This window comes from Notolabrus celidotus, chromosome 18, assembly GCF_009762535.1.
Source record: "Notolabrus celidotus isolate fNotCel1 chromosome 18, fNotCel1.pri, whole genome shotgun sequence".
Taxonomy (NCBI): domain Eukaryota; kingdom Metazoa; phylum Chordata; class Actinopteri; order Labriformes; family Labridae; genus Notolabrus; species Notolabrus celidotus.
In genome coordinates this window covers 180491-201611 of record NC_048289.1, presented here as the reverse complement: position 1 = coordinate 201611, position 21121 = coordinate 180491, and the positions used below count along the sequence as shown (strand labels likewise).

The window sequence follows — 21121 nt, the reverse complement described above, 5'->3', positions numbered from 1 at the left end:
TGGGGAGAAGACCTGTGCTCTAGTTCTGGAGACAGTAAGTCGGCCATAACACACAGATAAAGACAGGAGCAGGGGGAGAGACCTTGACTACTACCCTGACACGATCTCGCCCGTAACAGATGACATAGGAATCAAGTTATTCTACTTGACATTGAGACTGAAAGAATAGAATAGTTAAACATTCTTACATACGCATATATAAGATTATGAAAATTCCACGACAGGTAGCACTGGTGCCTCACAGCTAGAAGGTTCCTGGTTCGAATCCCCGGCCGGGCGGGTGCCTTTCTGTGTGGAGTTTGCATGTTCTCTCCGTGCATGCGTGGGTTCTCTCCGGGTACTCCGGCTTCCTCCCGCAGTCCAAAAACATGCTCACCAGGTTAATTGGTCACTCTAACTTGCCCGTAGGTGTGAGTGTGTGCGTGAATGGTTGTCTGTCTCTCTGTGTTAGCCCTGTGGTAGGTTGGTGACCTGTCCAGGCTGTACCCTGCCTTCCGCCCGAAGCCAGCTGGGATGGGCTCCAGCCCCCCGTGACCCCTAACGGGATAAGCGGTCAAGATAATGGATGGATGGAAGTTGAAATAAAACTGTTATAAGACCAAAACTCAGTTAAAAGAGACACTAAAAAGATCAGCCTTGAGTTTTCTTTTAAAAATGTTGGTGCAGCCCTCCGATCTTCAGGTAGGGTGTTCCACAGATGTGGGCTGTGATGATAAAAGGCTGCCTCACCGAGAGTCTTTGTTCTAGCTTTAGGTACAATTAAAAGTCCACTACCTGAGGACCTGAGGGCTCTCACTGGCTCATATGATAACTCTGATAAATAAGAAGGAGCAAGACCATTAAGAGATTTAAAAACCAATAAAATAATCTTAACATCTAAAAGATACAGGAAGCCACATACAGGCATCATATTCTTCTGTTAGAGGCAGAGGAGGAGCCGCTCTGCTCTGAATAACACCCTCTGTTCCTGAGCTTTCAATAGGCTGAGGAGGGACTGACATTCATCAGGAAGGACTAGTTCACCCTGAACCTGGTCACAGGATCACATCACACATGATCACACTGTCATCACATCACATATGATCACACTGTCATCACATCACTCTGTCATCACATCACACTGTCATCACTGGACGTGGTCACATGATCACATAGCACTAGACGTGGTCATGTGACCTTCTGTATGATCTGTTTCTGCCCTCAGGTTAAACTCCATCGATGTGAAGTATCAGATCTGGAAGCTGGGAGTCGTGTTCACTGACAACGTGAGTGTGAAGAAACAAAGTGTCACTGTCTGACTGTCAGTTTAGTGTTACACTGAAGATCATGTTTTAGATTAAAGAATGAAAAGGCTTAATGATGTAAGTCATGAGAGGCCTCCTGCTGTAGGACATGTTTGTGTACTGTTAATAGCTGAAATAGGTCATATACTAACAGATCGTACCCCCCTCAGTCATTCCTGTACCTGGCCTGGTATATGACCATGTCCATCCTGGGTCACTACAACAACTTCTTCTTCGCTGCTCACCTGCTCGACATCGCCATGGGCTTCAAGACGCTACGCACCATCCTGTCCTCTGTCACACACAATGGAAAACAGGTACTAACAACAAACACACACTGAACTACAGACACAACTAACACACTGAACACCTGTATGCTCTAACTCACACTTCTCACCTCTGACTGTGATTTACCACTGTGCATTAGATGAAGGATTAAAGGTTGGTAGAATGAAGGACATGGTCTCTGACTGACAGGGGACTACGCTGTGTACTCAGCTCCACCTCTTTGTCATTTTCTAAATTAACAGGAAGTTAGCTGGAGTCCACATTTCCAATATGGCTGCCACCATCTTTGTGCTTCATAAGAACTGTCACAGACTGGTCTATACAGGATAATGATTAACACCTGCTCACACACCTGTACAGTCATGGCCAAAAGTTTTGAGAATGACACAACTATTAATTTTCACAAAGTCTGCTGTTTCAGTTTTTATAATGGTAATTTGCATATACTCCAGAATGTTATGAGGAGTGATCAGCTCAACTGCAATTAATTGCAAAGTCCCTCTTTGCCTTGAAAATGAACTTTACCACCAAAAACACATTTCCACTGCATTTCAGCCCTGCCACAAAAGGACCAGCTAACATCATTTCAATGACACACAGGTGTCACACACATTAACACAGGTGTGGGTGTTGATGAGGACAAGGCTGGCGATCAATCTGTCATGATTGAGTGACTGGACACTTTAAAAGAAAGATGGTGCATGACACCATTGTTCCTCATCTGTTAGCCATGGTTACCTGCAAGGAAACACGTGCAGCCATCATTGCATTGCACAAAAAGGGCCTAACAGGGAAGTTTATAGCAGCGAGTAAGATTGCACCTCAGTCAACCGTCTATCCAATTATCAAGAACTTCAAGGAGAGAGGTTCAATTGTTGCCAAACAGGCTCCAGGGCGCCCAAGAAAGTCCAGCAAGCGCCAGGACCGTCTCCTGAAGGTGTTACAGCTGCGGGATCGGGCCACCACCAGTGCAGAGCTTGCTCAGGAATGGCAGCAGGCAGGTGTGAGTGCATCTGCATGCACAGTGAGGCAAAGACTTTTGGAGGAAGGCCTGGTGTCAAGGAGGGCAGCAAAGAAGCCACTTCTCTCCAGTAAACACATCAGGGACAGACTGATATTCTGCAGAAGGTACAGGGACTGGACTGCTGAGGACTGGGGTAAAGTCATTTTCTCTGATGAATCCCCTTTCCGATTGTTTGGGGCATCTGGAGGAAGGCTTGTTCGGAGAAGACGAGGTGAGCGCTACCATCAGTCCTGTCTCTTGCCAACAGTGAAGCATCCTGAGACCATTCATGTGTGGGGTTGCTTTTCGGTCAAGGGAGTGGGCTCTCTCACAATCTTGCCTAAAAACACAGCCATGAATAAAGAATGGTACCAGAACGTCCTCCGAGAGCAACTTCTCCCAACCATCCAAGGGCAGTTTGGTGATGAAGAATGCCTTTTCCAGCATGATGGAGCACCTTGCCATAAAGCAAAAGTCATAACAAAATGGCTCGGGGAACAAAACATTAAGATGTTGGGCCCTTGGCCAGGAAACTCCCCAGATCTTAATCCCATTGAGAACTTGTGGTCAATCCTCAAGAGGCGGGTGGACAATCAAAAACCCACAAATTCTGACAAACTCCAAGCATTGATTATGCAAGAATGGACTGCCATCAGTCAGGATTTGGTCCAGAAGTTGATTGACAGCATGCCAGGGAGAATTGCAGAGGTCTTGAAAAAGAAGGGTCAACACTGCAAATATTGACTTATTGCATGAATTCTGTGTAATTCTCAATAAAAGCTTTTGATACTTATGAAATGCTTCTAATTGTATTTCATTATACCATAGAAACATCTGACAAAAACACCTAAAAACCCTGAAGCAGCAGACTTTGTGAAAATGTAATATTTGTGTCATTCTCAAAACTTTTGGCCATGACTGTACACTGCGCTGAAGCTAACGCATTACACACAGATCTGTCAGTTGTGTGTGTTGACTGTGTGTGTGACTCTGATCCTCAGCGTGCTGGGTTGTGTGTTACAGTTGGTGCTGACGGTGGGTCTGCTGGCGGTGGTGGTGTATCTGTACACAGTGGTGGCCTTTAACTTCTTCAGGAAGTTCTACAATAAAGGAGAGGACGGAGAGCTGCCCGACATGAAGTGTGACGACATGCTGACTGTGAGTATGAGGGGAGGAGGTGATCAGTGACGGCTCAGATACTAACAGGAGCTCTGATTTCTCACAGACAGACGGCCTGCTTGTCATGTCTCAGTTCATGAGACATAAAAAAACAATGAATAATACTTCAATCAGTTTAAAGCTCAGAAAACAAACAAACAGAAACTCTGACTCATTTTGTCACAGAGCGGCCAGTACATGGCGGTGTGTCATGGCAGGCAGCAGCGGGTAAACACCGGGCCTCATTTATCCACATCTTCTCAAGATTTGTCATAAAGCCTCTGGGAATGTGACTTGTAATATTTCAAATTCACATAGAATATCAACATTTAATGTGTCACATAGCATCAACAAGAATCTGAGTTAAATAAACATCCATAACTCTGAAAACACTCTGTTCAAACAGATTATGTTACAGGTCAGAGCATTTCTCAGGACTACGTCGCGTCACAGGGTTTCCTCTTTTTTGATGACACTTTTTTTGCAGTGAAATGTTCTGGATGTAGGCAGGAGGGTGTGTGACGGTCCAGATGAGACTCATGGAAAGCTGGTGTGAGCGCTGAAGGTGCAGAGGGCAGACGGGAGGGGGCAGCTCAGGAGCCTGACGCAGTCCTGCAGCAAGAGGAAATGAACATTGATGAATTGATAAATGAAAAAGAAAAAACAGTGAGAGGTGATGAAAATGTGTTCAAAGTGCCAGACTCAAAGAGGAAAGCTAAAGCACAGTCAAAAGGGACAAAGGCACAGTGATTCAGAAGATTTCCCAGACTCTGACAGTTAGCCAGAGTCTTCAGATTCATCACTTCCTGATGGTCAGAAGAGGAGCGGCTACAGTCTTGAGCAAATCTGCAGTTTTCTTAAGTTAATGAGGCAAAAGAGATGTAGTTCTAGATGACTTGTTTCCAAAGCGACTGATGTTTGTTGATTCCTCTAAGAGGCTGATGAGGCAGAGAAGTGCTGATGGTCTAAACTCTAAAGGACCCAGAGGAGTGTGGTGCAGAAGGTGAAAGCAAAGTGGTGCAGAAGGTGAAAGCAAAGTTACCAATTCATCAAAGAAATGAAGGGCAGGAGAAATGATGCTCTGTATATATTTCACTTCTGATCAGCCTGCGTTCGTTTATGAGTAGTAGTCAAAATGTCTCCTCTAAATCTTAATGGATCATGAGAGGTTAAAAAGAGAACAGTGTGTTATGAACTTCTAAAAAGAAAATGCAGTGATATTCCTTTTATCCTGAAACTCATAGTGTTAATGATAATGAAGCTGAATGGAAAGGAGAATGGGACCGAAATATTATCTTGAGTCACAAAAGCTGAGAGTGCAGGTGTGGCAATTCTGTTTTCAAAAAATCGTCTAGCATCAGCTGTAAACTCAGAAGCAATAGTACCAGACAGGTTGCTGAAAGTGGTTACCAGAAATGAAAAGACAACTAGAATTTTGTAAAATGTATATATACATAGTGAATCATGGTGTTTGTTTCTGCAGAAACTAGCTGGGACAATATAAGGGGATGCTTCATCAGACAGGTTTAAGTATTTAGTTTGCAGTGTCGTGTTAGTTTGAGTGTTTTATTTTTTGCAGTGTGGGGTTAGTTTGAGTAATTTATTTTTTGCAGTGTGGTGTTAGTTTGAATGTTTTATTTTTTGCAGTGTGGTGTTAGTTTGAATGTTTTATTTTTGCAGTGTTGTGGTTAGTTTGAGTGATTCTTTTGCAGTGTGGTGTTACCTTGAGTGTTTTATTTTTTGCAGTGTGGTGTTAGTTTGAGTGTTTTATTTTTTGCAGTGTGTTGGTAGTTTGAGTGATTTATTTTTTGCAGTGCAGTGTGGTGTTAGTCTTAGTGTTTTATTTTATGCAGTGTGGTGCTTGTGTGTTTTATTTTTTGCAGTGTTGTGGTAAGATTGAGGGATTTATTTTTTGCAGTGTGGTGTTTGTTTGAGTTTTTTTATTTTTTACAGTGTGTTGTTAGTTTGAGTGTTTTATTTTTTGCAGTGTGGTGTTAGTCTTAGTGTTTTATTTTTTGCAGTGTTGTGGTTAGATTGAGGGATTTATTTTTTGCAGTGTGGTGTTAGTCTAAGTGTTTTATTTTTATGCAGTGTGGTGCTTGTGTGTTTTATTTTTTGCAGTTAGGTGTTAGTTTGAGTGTTTTCTTTTTTGCAGTGTGGTGTTAGTTTGAGGTGCAGTGTGAAATGTGAGGTTCTGAGGTGGATTAAACTGTGTGAGTGAAAATCAGAAGCATCCTGTTCGGTGTGTGTGGACAGAGGAACCAGCTCCATGTATGGACACACCATCATGGGTCAGAGCTTTTACCCTGACAATCTGTTTCCCCTCAGGCTCAGATTACTCTCTCTCTGCCCCACATGTAACTTTAATTATAGCATCAGTTTGCGTGACATTAACAGAGAAGAGACTCAGATACCAGCCCGAGGTGTTTACCATGAAACAGAGTCATTCTCAGGGTCTGTAAGAGTCCAGGACCATCACCAGTCTGCATGGACCCAGATCTATGCTGTCTCTGATGGACCTGTAGCCACAGAGATCCTGAATATAAGTTTGATGATAGCAGCAGGTTAGTGTGAGTTCACAGCAGGCCATCAGTTTCTTTTGACTTACACAGCATTGATTTATAACAAGGTCATCCAAGGACACACTTCTTAAAAGCACTGTTCATAGAGCTCTGTCTCTATCAACCGACCAATCACTCAGTCTTTATTAATATAGCTCTTTCTCAATCAGTCCATCACTAAGTCTTTATTTATAGAGCTCCCAATTAAAAGATGACCCACCATACAACTCAGGACCAGACCCACTGAGACCAGAAGCAGACTCATGTTGACATTACTAGAAGCAGCAACGTGTGATAAAAGGTCTGATGTTAACATCTTTAATGAGGACACAATAGACAGGAATAAAAACAACAACTAGAATCTACTCTTAAAAGTAGAGAGGGTGTCTGCCTCCCAGACCCTGACTGGTAGATGATTCCAAAGGAGAGGGGCCTGATAAATGAAGGTTCTACCTCCCATACTACTTTTAGAGACTTTAGGTAGGACCAGCAGGCCTGCATGTTGGGAGCGTAGTGTTCCATCCATCCATCTTCTTCCGCTTATCCGGGTCCGGGTCGCGGGGGCAGCAGCCTCAGCAGGGAAGCCCAGACACTCCTCTCCCCGGCCACTTCCACCAGCTCTTCTGGGAGGATACCGAGGCGCTCCCAGGCCAACTGAGGATCATAGTCTCGCCAGCGTGTCCTGGGCCTTCCCCGTGGCCTCCTCCCAGTCGGACATGCCCGAAACACCTGCCCAGGGAGACGTCCGGGAGGCATCCTAACCAGATGCCCGAACCACCTCATCTGGCTCCTCTCGATCCGGAGGAGCAACGGCTCTACTTTGAGCCTCTCCCGGATGTCTGAAATCCTGACCCTCTCTCTAAGGCTGAGCCCAGCCACCCTGCGGAGAAAGCGGCTCATGTCGGCCGCTTGTATTCGCGATCTTGTTCTTTCGTTCACTACCCACAGCTCGTGACCATAGGTGAGGGTCGGAACGTAGATTGACCGGTAAATTGAGAGCTTTGCCTTCTGGCTCAGCTCTCTCTTCACCACGACAGACCGGTACAGCGCCCGCATCACCGCAGACGCCGCCCCGATCCGTCTGTCAATCTCCCGCTCCCTTTTCCCCTCACTCGGAGTGTAGTGTTCTAGAGGGGTAATAGGGCACTATGAACTCTTTAAGATATGAAGGTGTCTGATCATTAAGGGCTTTGTAGGTCAGAAGAAGGATTTTAAATTGTAGTCTAGATTTTATGGGGAGTCAGTGTAGAGAAGCTAACACTGGAGAGATGTGCTCTCTCTTCCTAGTTCTAGTCAATACTCCAGCTGCAGCGTTTTGAACTAGCTTAAGAGTCTTGAGAGACTAATTGGGGCAGCCTGACAAGAGGGTATACACACAAAAAATCCAGTGGAATCAGGTAGAATAAGGTGATCAGGTAGATTCCGTTACAATCCATTGAATCGGGTAGATTCAGTGAAAACTAAGTAGAATAGGATGGAATCAGGTAGAATCAAACTGAATTATAAGAAACCAGGTACAATTGGGTGAATTCAGTTGGATTATGTGAGATCAGGTGAAATCAGGCAGATTTAGGCAAAATAGGTGAAACCAGGCAGATTCATGTGAAATAAGGTACAATCAAGTAAAATCACATGTGAAATCAGGCGGATTCATGTGAAATAAGGTAGTTTTATGTGAAATCAAGTACAATCAGGTGAATTCATGTGAAATCAGGCAGATTTAGGCAAAATAGGTGAAATCAGGCTGATGATGATAAATCAGGTACAAACAAGTGAAATCCATGGGATCGTGTGAAATCAGGTGGATTCATGTGAAATCAGGCACAATCTGGTGAAATTAGATAGATTTAGGATGGAATAGGTGAAATCAGGTATTTTCATTTAAAATCAGGTTTAATCAGTTGTATTAGGATATGTCCATGTAAAATCATGTAGATTTAGGTGAAATCAAGTACAATCAGGTGAAATCAGGCATTATCATGTGAAATCAGGTAGATTTTGGTGAAATCAGGCAGGTCCATGTGAAATCAGGTGGATTGTTTGAAATCAAGTGAAATCAGCAGTTGGATTATGTGAGATCAGGTACAATCGGGTGAAATCAGGTAGATATGGCTGAATTCAAGTAAAATTGGGTGAAATCAGGCAAATTTATGTGAAATCAGGCATAATCAGGTGAAATCAGGTGGGTGTGGGTGAAATCAAGAAAAATAGGTTAATTCATGGGAAATTAGGGCGTAATCAGGTGACATCGGGTAGATTTGGGTGAAATCAAGTACGATCAGGTGAAATCAGTTAAAATCTTGTAAAATCAGGCATAATCAGGTAAAATCAGGTAGATTTATGTGAAACAGGTGACACCAGGTGGATTCAGGAGAAATAAGGTACAATCAAGTGAAATCACATGAGGTCATATGAAATCAGGCAGATTCATGTGAAATCAGGTACAGTCAAGTGAAATCACATGTGATCATATGAAATAAGGCAGATTCATGTGAAAAAAGGCATATCTATGTGTAATCAGGCGGATTTGTGTGCAATCAGGGGAAATCACGTGAGATCAGGCAGATTCATTTAAAATCAGATGAAATGACTTGAGATCAGGTGGCATCATGGGAAATCATGTGAAATCAGGTTGAATCAGGCTAAATCAGGGGAATCAGGTAGATTCATGTGAAATCAGGTACAATCATGTAAATTTAGATAGATTATGTGCAATCAGGTGAAATAGGGTAGATTTAGGTAAAATCAAGTAGATTTAAGAGAAATAGGTGAAATCAGGTGAAATCAGGGTAATCAGTTGTAATCGGGCTGATTGAGGTGAAAACAGGTGGATTCAGGTGGAATCATGTGAAATAATGTAAAATCATGTGAAATCAGGTGCAATAGTTGTTATCGGGCAGATTCAGGTAAAATCAGGTAGAATCCAGTGGAATCAGGGAGAATCACGTGGATTCATATTCAGGTATAATGGGGTAAATTAATGTAGAATTGATTGAAATCAAGTAGATTCCTGTGAAATCAGGTGGAATCAGGTAAAAGTTTTCTGAATTCTGGTAAAATCTTGTAGAATCAGGTGGAATCAGGTAGATTCAGTAAGAACCCGGTATAATCAGGTTGAATCAGGTAGATTCAGGGAAAACCTGGTGGAATCAAGTGGATTCATGTGAAATCAGGGAGATTAAGTTAGAGTGAGGTAGATTTGTGGTAGATTCAGGTCGAATCAGGTTGAATCAGGTGGAGTCATGTAAAATCAGGTTGAATCAGGTAAAATCAGGTAGAAATAGTCGGAATCAGGTGAGATCTTGTTGAATAAGGTGTAATTAGGTAACATCAACTGTAGTCAGGTAAAACCTGGTAGATTCACGCAGAACCAGGTGGATTAGGTTGATCCAGTTTGGAATCAGGTACATTCAGGTAAATCAGTTGGAATCAGGTGAAGTCAGGTAGAATTAGTAGAAACTATTATTTAGAATAAGTTTGGTGGAGAGAACAGACTGAATCACATCTGTGAGAGACACTCTATATAAGGCCTCTTCTGTGTGTGTGTGTGTGTGTGTGTGTGTGTGTGTGTGTGTGTGTGTGTGTGTGTGTGTTTGTGTGTGTGTGTGTGTGTGTGTGTGTGTGTGTGTGTGTGTGTGTGCGTGCGTGTGTGTGCGGTGGTGGGGTCTTCTGTCACCCGTGAACTTCAGGACTCTCTCTAATCCTCTGAACTCAGCCACCCGGAACATTCCACTCATCCTCTGCTTCCTATTAAGGACCAGTGGAGACCTGCAGGGCTCTACTGGTCTGAATGGGTCTTGGTCTGGGTCTGGGTCTTGTGTGTGTGTGTGTGTGTGTGTCTGTGTGTGTGTATGTGTTTATGACAGAGAGAAAGAAAGATTCTCTACAAAGACACCTTCAGATTCTGTGGATGTGCTTCACTGTGGTTTAGCTGTTCTGTGTTTTTACGCACCAATGAATCTGTAAACGAACAAACAAGCAAACAAACAACATTATTTCAGCAGCAGCCAATCAGCCAATCAGCAGCAGGGAGCATCCTAAAGGTCTTTGTCCACAGGAGGTGTTGGAGGATGGAGGAGGGGGACGACATGCACTAAATCCTGTAGGAACGGGAATGGATGTTCCAGCCTGTTCCTCACATGCTAACACTTGACCTCACACTCCTTCAGTACAGGTAGAATGTCCAGATGCAAAGCTGCTTTCACGCCCATTTTGTAAGGGAGCTGAATGTTGATAGGTTATAGAGATATTTTAAAGCTCCTCCCACTCTACTAATGACATCATCAGCTCTAGCCCATAATAGTCTGCCCAATACACACCTGTCATAAATGAAACTGATAAACTGTGCCCAGACTGTTAACCCTGAAACAGCGTGCTGCTGTCACACGGCTCTCTCAGGACAGTGGAGTCCGGAGTCATGTGACCACATGTCATCAGAGAGTTAGAGGTCCTGGTGAAGCTGAGTGGATGAGCTCAGCTGTCATTGTGTTTGTTTGTTTCTGTTGTTCCTCAGCTCGTCAGACTCTCATTACAAACATGTCTGATTCTGTTTTAACCACAAACATCCTCAAACACAGCACGGCCAACGGAAGCTGTCTGACCCTCATCACCTGTTTCTGATGATTACACTTATATTGATGATGATGATGATGATGATGATGAAGATGATGATGATAATGATTAGTATTATTGTTATTTTTATTCTAAGTGTTGTTGTTATTATTATTAGAGAGATGGAGCTGTTTCCATGGCAAGTCTCTTGTCACCATATTACTGATGTATTTCATATTTACAATGTAAAAAATTACTCTCTCTCTCTCTCTCTCTCTCTCTCCCCCCCCCCCCCCCCCTCCCCCCAGTGTTACATGTTCCACATGTATGTGGGGGTAAGGGCAGGGGGAGGAATTGGGGACCAGATCGAGGATCCAGCAGGCGATGAGTACGAGATCTATCGCATCATCTTTGACATCACCTTCTTCTTCTTCGTCATTGTCATCTTGCTCGCCATCATCCAAGGTCAGAAACACACACAACTTACACAAACACTCACATCCACACACACACACACACACACACACACACACACACACACACACACACACACACACACACACACACACACACACACACTACACCTATTAAACTTACATTTTATTAGCCAAGTTTAATCAACAATCAGCTGAACCAGTTTAAGCAGCAAAACCAGTTTTAACAACCGAGCCGGTTTAAGCAATTGAAAATGTTGAACCAGCTGTACGTGTTGAACCAACTGAACCAGTTTAACCAACTGTACCAGTTGAATCAGCAGAACCAGTTGAACCAGAAGAACTGGTTTAACCAGTTGAACCAGCAGAACCAGTTTAAAACAACTTATCCGGTTTAACCAATTGAACATGTTGAACCAGCTGGACCATGTTAACCAACTGAACCAGTTGATCCAGCAGAACCAGTTTAACCAGCAGAACCAGTGTAAACAACTGAGCTGGTTTAACCAAATGAACCAGTTGAACCAGCTGGACCAGTTTCACCAACTGAACCAGCAGAAGCGGTTTAACCAACTGGACCTGTTGAACTGGTTGAACATGTTAAACCAGATGAACTTGTTGAACCAGCTAAACCAGATTAACCAGCTGAACCTTTTTGAACTAGCTTAACCTGTTGAACCAGCTTTACTAGTTGAACCAGCTGAACCAATTTAACCAGCTGAACCTGTTGAACCTGTTGAACCAACTGAACCAGTTTAACCAGCTGAACCTGTAGAACCAGCTGAACCAGTTTAACCAACTGAACATGTTAAACCAGATGAACTTGTTGAACCAGCTAAACCAGATTAACCAGCTGAACCTTTTTGAACCAGCTTAACCTGTTGAACCAGCTGAACCAGTTTAACCAGCTGAACCTGTTGAACCGACTGAACATGTTGAACTAGCTGAACTTGTTGAACCAGCTGAACCAGTTTAACCTGTTTAACCAACTGAACATGTCGAACTAGCTGAATTTGTTGAACTAGCTGAACCTGTTGAATCACCGGAACCAGTTTAACCAGCTGAACCTGTTAAACCAGCTGAACCAGCAGAACCAGTTTAACCAGCTGAACCAGCTGAACCAGTTTAACCAACTGATCATGTTGAACTAGCTGAATTTGTTGAAATAGCTGAACATGTTGAACCAGCTGAACATGTTGAACCAGCTGAACCAGTTTAACCAACTGAACCTGTTTAACCAACTGAACTTGTTGAACTAGCTGAACCTGTTTAACCCCGCTGGTCAATTTTAGGAAAGACTGAGGTCACAGTGGGTTTCATGGCCGAGTGGGAACAGTTAAGTTGACCATGTCTGCACTCCCCTGAATAATTAAGTTTATTTTAATAATATTGTGCCTCTCACAGAGAAACAAACTGTGACATCACTGTGACAGGCATACTGACATATACCTGTTTACACAGACTGTTCACAGGTTATTATCACCTGTACTTTACACTCGTTTAACCTGTGTGTGTCTAACAGGTCTGATCATTGACGCTTTTGGAGAACTCAGAGACCAACAAGAACAAGTGAAGGAAGACATGGAGGTAACATACACACACACAAAAACACACACACACACACACACACACACACACACACACACACACACACACACACACACACACACACACACACACACACACACATATTGCTGTTAAGGTAACAGTTATCTGAGATTTTGATTTATACAATCCAATCCACTTTATGGATATAGCATTTTTAAAAACAGTTAAGTTTACCAAGTGCTGCACAGAGTAATAAAACAAGTCAAAACACACAGAACATAAAAACACTACATGAAATTACAATAACAAAACACATACGACACTTGTAAAAAAAGACGAAGAACGCAACTGATGAGCAACTCTCCTAATGAGTCAAAGTACTAATTTAAGAGGTGTGTGTGTGTGTGTGTGTGTGTGTGTGTGTGTGTGTGTGTGTGTGTGTGTGTGTGTGCGTGCGTGCGTGCTTGTGTGCGTGTTTCAGACTAAATGCTTTATCTGTGGGATCGGGAACGATTACTTCGACACAGTTCCTCATGGCTTTGAGACGCACACGCTGCAGGAGCACAACTTAGCCAACTACCTGTAAGTTACCTGTACTGTTTCCTCTGTGTGTGTGTGTGTGTGTTTTTGTGTGTGTATGTGTGTTTTTTTGTGTGTGTCTGTGTGTGTGTGTGTGTTTGTGTGTGTGTGTGTGTGTGTGTTTTTTTTTTGCCCCTAATAGCTGTGTGTTTTGTGTTTCAGATTCTTTGTGATGTATCTGATCAACAAAGATGAAACAGAGCACACAGGACAGGTGAGCTCTGTTGTGCATGAGCTGTATCGATATGAACTGTGTGTGTAAAAACTCTGTGTGCTGTGGCTCTTTGCTGTGCTGAGTACAGCTCAGGTCCTCCATGTCTCTGATCCCTCCTACCCTCAATATGCTTCAGAGTGATCCCTGAAGGCTCTGCCTCCCATCTTATCTTTGCAGACGTGATATGCGTGGAGCCTGATGCAGACTTGGTCGTCACAAGCCGATAAAAAGCAGACTGATCTCAGAGCTGTTTGGGACTTATTGAGCCCAGTGAGGAAAGCTTCAGTTATAGAATATATGAACTCAAGTTTCACTCTGTCTTTCGTATTTTATTCACTTTTTTTTATACATAAAGTAATTTCTATGGAAGCAAATAGTTACAGGTGGAGCAGAGAAATGTTTCAGAGTTAGGCTCCGTGACCAAGTCGAACGCATCGGAGACTCTGGCTGAATATTCAGCTGTCACGGACACAGATATTAACCAGGATGCCCTAACCAACCTGGATAGCTCTATCCAGACTACTATCCAGAATCTCTATCACACACTGTAGGGGGGGGGCTCTTTATGTCACAATCGCTCGACAGCAGTTATGTTCAGTTCTGAATTTCCAATATGGCTGCCGTCGACGATTGGCCTCAAACAGCACTCAGGAACAAGTGGGTGACGTCATGGAGACTACGTCCATTATTTATACAGTCTATGGTTATGACAGATTGTCTGAGACACACTGACGCCTTCAGTGGTCCACTGTAGCTGTTGACAACCTCTGTTGTATAGAATGGAATGTCACATGGTGTCTAAGTCCCTCCCCTTCCCTCTGATGTAAAGGATGGAATGTCACATGGTGTCTAAGTCCGTCCCCTTCCCTCTGATGTAAAGGATGGAATGTCACATGGTGTCTAAGTCCCTCCCCTTCCCTCTGATGTAAAGGATGGAATGTCACATGGTGTCTAAGTCCGTCCCCTTCCCTCTGATGTAAAGGATGGAATGTCACATGGTGTCTAAGCCCCTTCCCTTCCTTCTGTTGTATAAATAGACTGTATAATAAATGGACGTAGTATCCTTGACGTCACCCATCTGTTCCTGAGTGCTGTTTTGAAGCCAATCGACGGCGGCAGCCATATTGGAAATGTTGAACTCAACCAGTCAAAGTGTGATGTAAAGAGGCGGGGTTTGAGACTCCTCGCCAACAGCTATGTGTTCCCGCCTATCAGTAAAGTCAGTCATGTCATTATTTGGGCAAAAACTTGTAATCTTAATATCTTCTGAACCGTCGCGTTATAAAAAAAATTCGCCCCCCCGTATAGTGTATGTGGTTTCTGGTGTTTCTGCAACCAGCCTCTAGTGGATGCTCGATGAACAGCATTTTATAACACTTCAGCATGGGCTTCATATTTTGAGACTGGAGGTTGTCGCTTGGTTGTATAGAATGGAATGTCACATGGTGTCTAAGCCCCTCCCCTTCCCTGTGTTACAGGAGTCCTACGTATGGAAGATGTACCAAGAGCGCTGCTGGGAGTTTTTCCCTGCTGGTGACTGTTTCCGGAAACAGTACGAGGATCAGCTCAACTGATCTGTCCTCTTTCATCGTACTTTCACTTTCATACTGTAACAAGGCCCTCTAAGCCCCGCCCCCATGCTCCCGCTATGTGAGGAGTCAGGTTCAGCCCTGAGCCTCACCATCCTCACAGCCAGCTCTGTTTGGAATGCTTCAGACTCTGTACATAGATCAGATTATATGCTGTACAGTATAATCTGGAGGCACGTCGTGGCTCAGACGACGTCTCCATCGCTCTCTACGTTCACAGAAACAAGCAAAAAAACCACACAGATGGACCACGGAGAGAGAGAGGACCACGGAGAGAGAGAGGACATCGGAGAGAGGGAGGACCAGGAAGAGACAGAGGACCACCGAGAGAGAGAGAGGACAAGGGAGGAGGCAGAGACAGAGAGAGACACTTTGATGATCCATAACGATCAGACATTCTTACGATGTTTACGACCTTTTTAATGTGTTCACTGCACGCTGCATGTGAGTGCAGGAGGTGGAGCCAACACGGAAACACCTGTATCACCTGCTGATCCAACACCACACACCTGCAGGTAGACAATAAGAACAGGTCCTCACCAGATTACTCTAATCCAGATTCCACAGGGCTGATCAGACCTCTGTGCGGGACTAGATGTGATATTACAGGTGTCCATGTTGTGTCCACAGCCTGTACACTCCATTACTGTATGTGAAGGGCTCCTGCACTCAAAGTTCACTGAGCTAGCTATAGTCTGTTCAGGCCCACATTCAGATGATGGCAACACGTCAACATTACATCCTTCTCTTTCAGCGCCTCTCTGATCCGCATCGTTTTCTTTGTTTAGAGATTTAACTGAAATAAACTATAGACTCAAAACTAGAATCCATAGTTGACATACCTGGTCACTCTGACATCTGTCTCTGAACCCATCAGCCTCATCAGTCTGACAATGGTACATCCTCTGGGAGTGATGACCAGCTTCTCAGGCCTCAGCAGTCAGCGATGAAGCACTCCAAAGACTTCTGTATCTTGTGTTGCCTTCGTTTACAAGCAGAGCAGCAACTCCAGAAGAGAGAGGAGTTCAAGTCCAGAAACTACATCTGAGGGCAGAGAGCTGGACCTGAACACATCAATTCAAACCAAGTCTTCCACAGGTGACCACAGGTGGGCTCTGGGATCACAGCAGACCAGATTGTTGAGGTCCTTTTTACTCTTCACAGACTGTTGTCCTGCATAGAACCAACACCGCGCCAGTAGATGGAACTCTCAGAACCAGAGCCCTCCTGATGTCTGCTCTCAGGTGCTCACGTAGAACCTGGGAACAGAGGTCAGACATGAAGCTCAGTGAGCGTAGAGGCCACATTCTGTTCATTGTTGCTCCTTAATTACAGCTTGCTTGCTACATCTGATTTTCAGTGACGTAGTTGATATGAAAGCAATACCAAAGCAGCAAAAAAGACTCGCGCAGAGAGGGTCGGGTTAGCCTGTTAGCTGAGGTAATAATAATAATCACCAGAGACTGCACGTGGGGGGGGGGGGGGGGGAGGATACAGTGCCTTACGAAGCTGGAGGGGGGGGGGGGGGGGGGGGGGGTGCACACTGGTGATGGAGGGAGCTGACCGTAAGAGAGAGAGAGAGGGAGAGAGAGACCTGTCCACGGTTTCAGGACCTTCACAGTCTGTAGGATTGAAATGATGGACTGATGAACCAGAAACTAAATAATCTATTCAAAGCATCTTTATAATGTATATTTTCTGCTTCCATGGCAACAGGAGAGGTGTGTGATGATTGGATGAGAGCTTAGAGCTGGTGTCGGCTAAAGACAGTTTCTGATGTTTTTCTTATGTTGATGATTTTATGCAATATCACGCAGAGTTAAACTTTTTGTACAGACAGAATTAAAGTCATTGCATGTTTATTATGAACAAATATAACGAGACTCTAAATTAATGTCAGCCATAGAGTGTTTAATAAGATCATTTAAGATGAGTTAAGTTCTCTGTAATATATTATGGATGTGACCGTCACTAAAACTCTTTATTTATCTCAGACTTTAAGACCTCACGTCTCCAGAAGTTTAAGTTTGGTTTGGTTTCAACACCAGAAACAGACGGAACATCATGACTGAATTCATAACAAAGATACACTAACACAAGCTTGATGTTGTCTTACAGTCAAAACCAATCATAATCTATAAATTAATCTGAGTTTATCATAAAATTAAATTGAGTTTGTTGTTAATTTAGTCTGACACTTAATCTTAAAGGTGCAATACTCTGTATTTAGACATAAAGGTGTTTGTACAGAGAACCAGCGACAGGTTGAGATGAATCAGAGTGAGCAGCTGAGCCGAGCAACATTTGAAATCAAACAGCTCTCTGATCTTTACAATCTGTCAATCACAGCAACAGCCAATCACATCACAGGCTCTGACCTGTTGGACTTCTCATCAAGTAAAAAAAAAAAACCTTCTGAAAAACATTTGTAGATTAATGACATTTTAATTTCAAACATCTCATTTAAACGTTTACATTTCTTATTTATGTAATATGCAGTCAAATCCGTATCTAGCCATCTAAGCTAGCAGGCTAACGCCAGCTAACAGAAACTGAAATCTTTTATTTCAGCTGAGAGAGTTTGTAAAGGACTTCGTAAACAAACTTTAAATCAGATTTATTCATATAAAATATATCAACAGAATTTTTGAGGTTCAGAAAAAGTAGTTTTGTTCTTGTCCACTGGGGGCTGCTGCACCTTAAATGTTGAGTGAGGCTGCATGAGCGGTTAGCATAGCACTGAGTGTACAAGTGTGGTAACACAGTGATGTTACTGTGTTGTATATTATAATAATCACATTACTCCATACTGACATCATATTTCAATTTTTATTGTTTTAATTTCAAGCATCAGACTGAATAAAGCTGTCAGTGTGAGGAGTTTATCAGACTGAATAAAGCTGTCAGTGTGAGGAGTTTATCAGACTGAATAAAGCTGTCAGTGTGAGGAGTTTATCAGACTGAATAAAGCTGTCAGTGTGAGGAGTTTATCAGACTGAATAAAGCTGTCAGTGTGAGGAGTTTATCAGACTGAATAAAGCTGTCAGTGTGAGGAGTTTATCAGACTGAATAAAGCTGTCAGTGTGAGGAGTTTTTCAGACTGAATAAAGCTGTCAGTGTGAGGAGTTTATCAGACTGAATAAAGCTGTCAGTGTGAGGAGTTTTTCAGACTGAATAAAGCTGTCAGTGTGAGGAGTTTATCAGACTGAATAAAGCTGTCAGTGTGAGGAGTTTATCAGACTGAATAAAGCTGTCAGTGTGAGGAGTTTATCAGACTGAATAAAGCTGTCAGTGTGGAGGAGTTTATACAGGTAAAGTTTTGCTCAGAGGGGCATGTTGAGTGTTCCACAGTATCCAGACTGTCTGCTGTTCCAGAGAGTGTCATCTGTAAAAAACTGCGTCTATGAGTCATGAATGGATTTGCATGATTTTAAAAAATAAAACTTTATTTATTAACTTGTGAAGAATGGACTCTTCCTTATTTCGTTTGGAGTAACACCTCCTCAAGTCACTCCTTTACTGGTGGAGGGGTTTGTGTGTCCGGGCCTGAGCTGAATTCTGGAGCCAGACCTTGAGGGGGGGATGCTTGGGAACTCCTTGTTCCTTCATGGAGCCCTGTCAAAAAAAGACATGAAGCCACTACCTTAATTGCCCACAATCCACAGGGATAGGCATGAGGGCCAGTTGCACTGCAAACTCAGCGGCAGGCAAGGCAGGGGCCTTTGTGTTTGAATATCATATCATGTATGCAGTCTCTGTGATGGCACCCACTGGTTTCTGAAGACGAGCTTTGAAGCCTATCGTTGGCAGTTGCCAAATTGAAAATGGTGACTCAACCTACCTTTCAGTCAACCTGAGTTGAGGCAGGCCTTGAGCCTCCTGAAACATCTGTCAAAGGATTTTGATGGCAAGGTCTTCAAGTCCAACTTCAGGTAGGACTTTTCATGCACCCCGGTGAAAGTATCTGACCTGAGCCAGGTCATCCTATGAGGCAAAGTCTGAAGATCCAGGTTGAGACTTGTTAAGATACCTGGCAGGGATCTTTGCAGTCGTCATGAAGCTCCTCAGTGCTCAGATGATGAAGATTGGATCTGCCCTGAGATGCTTAAGGCTCAGGACATTGTTGGGCTGTGTTGGCTGAAATTCATCTTCAATGCTGCGTCAAGGGATGGAACAGTACCTGTGAGGTGGCACACCATATTGGTTCCCATTTAAAAGGGGGGTAGGAGGGTTTGCTCCAACTATCGGGGTGCCACACTACTCAGCCTCCCAGGAAAAGCTTCAGGTCACTGAAAGTGAGGCCTTGACCGATCATCAAACCATTGTAATATTCATGGACAGGATCTCAAGGTGCCAGGGGGAAGAGGGGGTCCAGTTTTGGAGCCTCAGAATATCATATCTGCTATTTAGGAATGATGTGGTTCTGTTTGCTTTTTCAGGCTGGGACCTTCAACAGTTATTAGGCTGATTTGTAGCGGAGTGTAAAGTGGTTTGGGTGTGTGCTAAGCACTCTAATTCCAAGGGCATGGTTCTCTCCTGGAAAACAAGGGTTTGCTCTCTCTGGGTAGGGAGTGAATCCTTACCCTGAGTGAAGGAGTTCAAGATTCTCTGAGTCTTGTTCACAGTGAGCGAAAAATTTATTCAGAGGTTGACAGACGTGTAAACTTAGTATCAGCAGTAATAAGGGTTTTGCATCAGGCCATCAGACATTTGGTCTGGTAACACATCAAATCTCCCAAGAAGATCAGAAAAGCATTGCTGGGGAGAGGGATAGACATCAGACAGATCAACTTCTGCCATCATGAACCATCCCAAAATAAGTGGAAGAAAATGGATGGATGGATGGATGGATGGATGGATGGATGAATGGATGGATGCATGGATGGATGGATGGATTGTGGATAATGAATGCAACGATGGATTGATGGACGGATGGATAATGAATGGATGGATGATGGATAGATAGTGGAAGGATGGATGATGGATGGATGGATGGATGAATGGATGTATAATGGAAGCATGGATGATGGATGGATGTATAATGGATGGATAATGGATGGATGGATGGATGGATGGATGAATGGATGGACGTATAATGGATGGATGGATGATGGATGGATGGATAATAAGATAAGATAAGATAAGAAACTCCTTTATTCGTTCCACAATGGGGAAATTCATGGAGTTAAAGCAGCAAACAATAAGGTGTACAGTACAAGAATTTCAACAAAAATATATATGGAAAATTTTTCATCAAAGACGACAGCTTGGCCATAATCCTCCTGTCAGCCACCACCTCCATAGGGTCCAGGACTGAGCTGGCCTCCTTCACCAGTTAGTTCAGTCTTGCTCTCCTGTATCCTGTCCGCCCACAGCAGGTGAAATCCTTCCAATGTGGCGTTCATGTCCGGTGTTAGCTCTGTTAGCATGATGCTACTCTGCCAGTATTCCCTCTGGTGCTGGGTTAGCTCGTCCACCTTATGGTAAATAGATCTTACAGTCCCCATAACGGTGGGTGGAAGGACAGGTCCATGTCGTCGTATTTAGCTTGCACCTCAGTACCAGCACATCATCCGTGCCTCCTTCTCCTCAGATCGCAGGGAACATCGGGCCTGTTACCATGGATACACGCAAGATCTCCAGACACACAGGAAAAAAAATTGAAAAAAAACACTGCAAACGTAGCCAGTTTGGTGTCTATGGCCAACAAATGAGTCATTAAAAGACACGACAGGCTCCAAATACAAAGAGAACTAAACAGATATGAAAAAAGAGTTGAAAAATGGATGTATAATGGATGGATATATGATGAATGGCTGGATGGATGGATGGATGGATGGGTGGGTGGGTGGATGGATGGATGATGAATGAATTGCTTGATTGATGCAGCTGAAAAAATCATGCTTTATGTCC

General features: G+C 43.5%; 1 protein-coding gene across 1 annotated transcript in view; it reads left to right on the top strand.

Annotated features, from left to right (window-relative positions):
* Positions 1-16028, top strand: part of ryr2a (ryanodine receptor 2a (cardiac)) — a 118809-nt gene extending 102781 nt beyond the window's left edge. The window contains exons 90-97 of the mRNA XM_034708408.1: positions 1205-1265; positions 1454-1600; positions 3598-3732; positions 11153-11309; positions 12801-12865; positions 13308-13408; positions 13568-13619; positions 15098-16028. Coding sequence (XP_034564299.1) covers positions 1205-1265; positions 1454-1600; positions 3598-3732; positions 11153-11309; positions 12801-12865; positions 13308-13408; positions 13568-13619; positions 15098-15193 — 814 coding nt within the window. The 3' untranslated portion in view covers positions 15194-16028. The remainder of the gene's footprint in view (positions 1-1204; positions 1266-1453; positions 1601-3597; positions 3733-11152; positions 11310-12800; positions 12866-13307; positions 13409-13567; positions 13620-15097) is intronic.
* Positions 16029-21121: the final 5093 nt, after the last annotated feature.